The sequence below is a fragment of the Cebus imitator genome, unplaced genomic scaffold, assembly GCF_001604975.1.
Source record: "Cebus imitator isolate Cc_AM_T3 unplaced genomic scaffold, Cebus_imitator-1.0 Scaffold258, whole genome shotgun sequence".
Lineage (NCBI taxonomy): Eukaryota > Metazoa > Chordata > Mammalia > Primates > Cebidae > Cebus > Cebus imitator.
In genome coordinates this window covers 1,314,067-1,316,422 of record NW_016107573.1, presented here as the reverse complement: position 1 = coordinate 1,316,422, position 2,356 = coordinate 1,314,067, and the positions used below count along the sequence as shown (strand labels likewise).

The 2,356-nt window shown below is 39.7% G+C and overlaps 1 protein-coding gene across 1 annotated transcript in view; it reads left to right on the top strand.

Annotated features, from left to right (window-relative positions):
* DRG1 (developmentally regulated GTP binding protein 1) overlaps nucleotides 1–2,356 on the top strand; it is a 38,877-nt gene that overhangs the window by 12,249 nt on the left and 24,272 nt on the right. The window contains exon 4 of the mRNA XM_017499537.2: nucleotides 369–438. Within this exon, the coding sequence (XP_017355026.1) occupies nucleotides 369–438 (70 nt within the window). The remainder of the gene's footprint in view (nucleotides 1–368; nucleotides 439–2,356) is intronic.

The window sequence follows — 2,356 nt, the reverse complement described above, 5'->3', positions numbered from 1 at the left end:
AATTTTTTGTATTTTTAGTAGAGACGGGGTTTCACCATGTTGACCAGGATGGTCTCGATCTCTTGACCTCGTGATCCACCCGCCTCGGCCTCCCAAAGTGCTGGGATTACAGGCTTGCGCCACCGCGCCCGGCCCAGAAAAAGCCTTTAGATAACATTTAGTAGATACTTAGTAAAAGTAATATTTACACACTCACTTATAAGGGAAATTGGATTTGGGTCTGATAAATTATAGGTACTTGAAAAATAAATTATTCTGATAAATTAATAATTTAAATAATTATTAATAAATCTAATAAATTATTCTATATTTTTAAATTTGTAACTAGTTTTTTCTTTCATCCTCTTCCTTCATCCTTAATCTTGCAGCTCCTGGATCTCCCAGGTATCATTGAAGGTGCCAAGGATGGGAAAGGTAGAGGTCGTCAAGTCATTGCAGGTGAGTGGTCGAGTACCACTATCCTGGGATATCATCCCCTTCTCTGGTACTATTCCTTTATTCAGAGACTACTAGGCTTGAAGATTATACCACAGTGAAGGGCATAGTTTCACCTGACTTCTCATTAGAGGTGAAACTTGAAGGGACCTCCGCTGCAGCCGTGGCAGTGTTCTGAATCTGTGCTGTCCAACATTGTAGCTCCTAGGCATGTATGGGTATAGAGCTCTTGAAATGTGCCTAGTACAATTAAGGAGCTAGTGGATAGAGTCTGTATTGGACAATGCAGCTGTAGACATTTTACATGGCTGTCATCCTGAGATTTTCTGCTCTTTTCTTGTGTGGGATCTTCCATTTCCTAGAGGCAGTGTGTACTTTTTTGGGATGTTTTGCTGGCATACATTCTTTAATAACTTCCCCAGAGAAGATGAATGATAAAGGTAAATTTTTCTGTCTTTTCATGGCTTTTTTTGGGAGGGAAGGAGGACAGAGTGTCACTCTGTCACCCAGACTGGAGTGCAGTAGTACAATCTTGGCTTACTTGCAGCCTCTTGTCTCCTGAGTTCAAGCGATCTTCCCACCTCAGCCTCCTAGGTAGCAGAGACTACAGATGTGCACCACTGTCTGATTTTCTTTTTGTATTTTTTTTTGGTAGAGATGGGGTTCCATCCTGTTGCCCAAACTCCTGAGCTCAAGTGATCTACCTGCCTTGGACTCCTAGAGTACTGTCTTTTCTTGTTTAAAGGTTATTTTTATTTTACCCTTGTACTGGAGTCATTAATTTGGCTGTTTATAGAATTATAAATTAGAAGTCATTTTCCCTCAGAAATTTGAAAAACACTATCTTCTAACATCTGCTATTGCTGTTGAGTCAAGTAGTTAGAACGTTTTTTGGCTTTTGATAACTTTTTTCCCATACTGAAAGATGTTAAAAGCTGCTTACTTCAGCAAGCTATTTCTTGGTTTGGGCTTTTTCTTTTTCTCTCTTTTCTTGAATTCATTTTGCTGGATATTTTGTGGACCCTTTTTTTTTTTTTCCTTTCTCTTTTTTTGAAACAGGGTCTCACTCCCATCACCCAGACTGGAATGTGGTGGTGGGATCTTGGTTCACTGCAGCCTCGACTGCTGGGCTCAGGTGATCCACCTCAGCCTCCCGAGTAGCTGGGACTACAGGTGTGTGCCACCATACTTGTCTAGTTTTTTTTTGTTTGTTTTTAGCAGAGACAAGGTTTTGCCATGTTGCCCAGGCTGCTTTTTTAAAAATTCTCTTTCCCTTTCCTGGTGTGGTGGATTCTTTCAGCATGACAACTCATATCTTTCATTTATGGGAAAATTTCCTGTTTTCTTTGGTAATTTCTTCTATTTTCTTATTTATGCAAGGTTTGCTAATAGAATGCTGGACTTCTGGGTTTATAATTTTCGTAATTTTCTTTTTTTATAAAGACAGGGTCTCACTTTGTCACCCAGGCTAGAGTGTAGCAGCCTGACTGTACGTAGCTCACTGTAACCTGGACTCAGGCAATCTTCCCGTGTCAGCTTCCTGAGTACCTAGGACTACAGACACACAACACCATGCTGGGCTAATTTTAAAAATTTTTTGTAGGGGTCTTGCTCTGTTGCTTAGGCTGATCTTCAACTCCTGGGCTCAAGTCATCCTTCTGCCTTGACCTTGCAGAATGTTGGGATCACAGGTGTGAGCCGTTGTGCTTGGCCCTTTTTATGTTTTAAATTGTCTTTCATCTCTTAATTTTTTCTGTATGTGATTTTCTGGGCATTGTCTTTTAATCCTGCTATTGAGTGTATTTCTGCTCTAGTATTATTTTTAATTTCTAAGACTTTGTTTCTCTCTTCTGATTTTCCTTTATTAGCATCTTGTTCTTGTTTAATGGATGCATTATTTTCTCTTAGACTCTTTTCTATT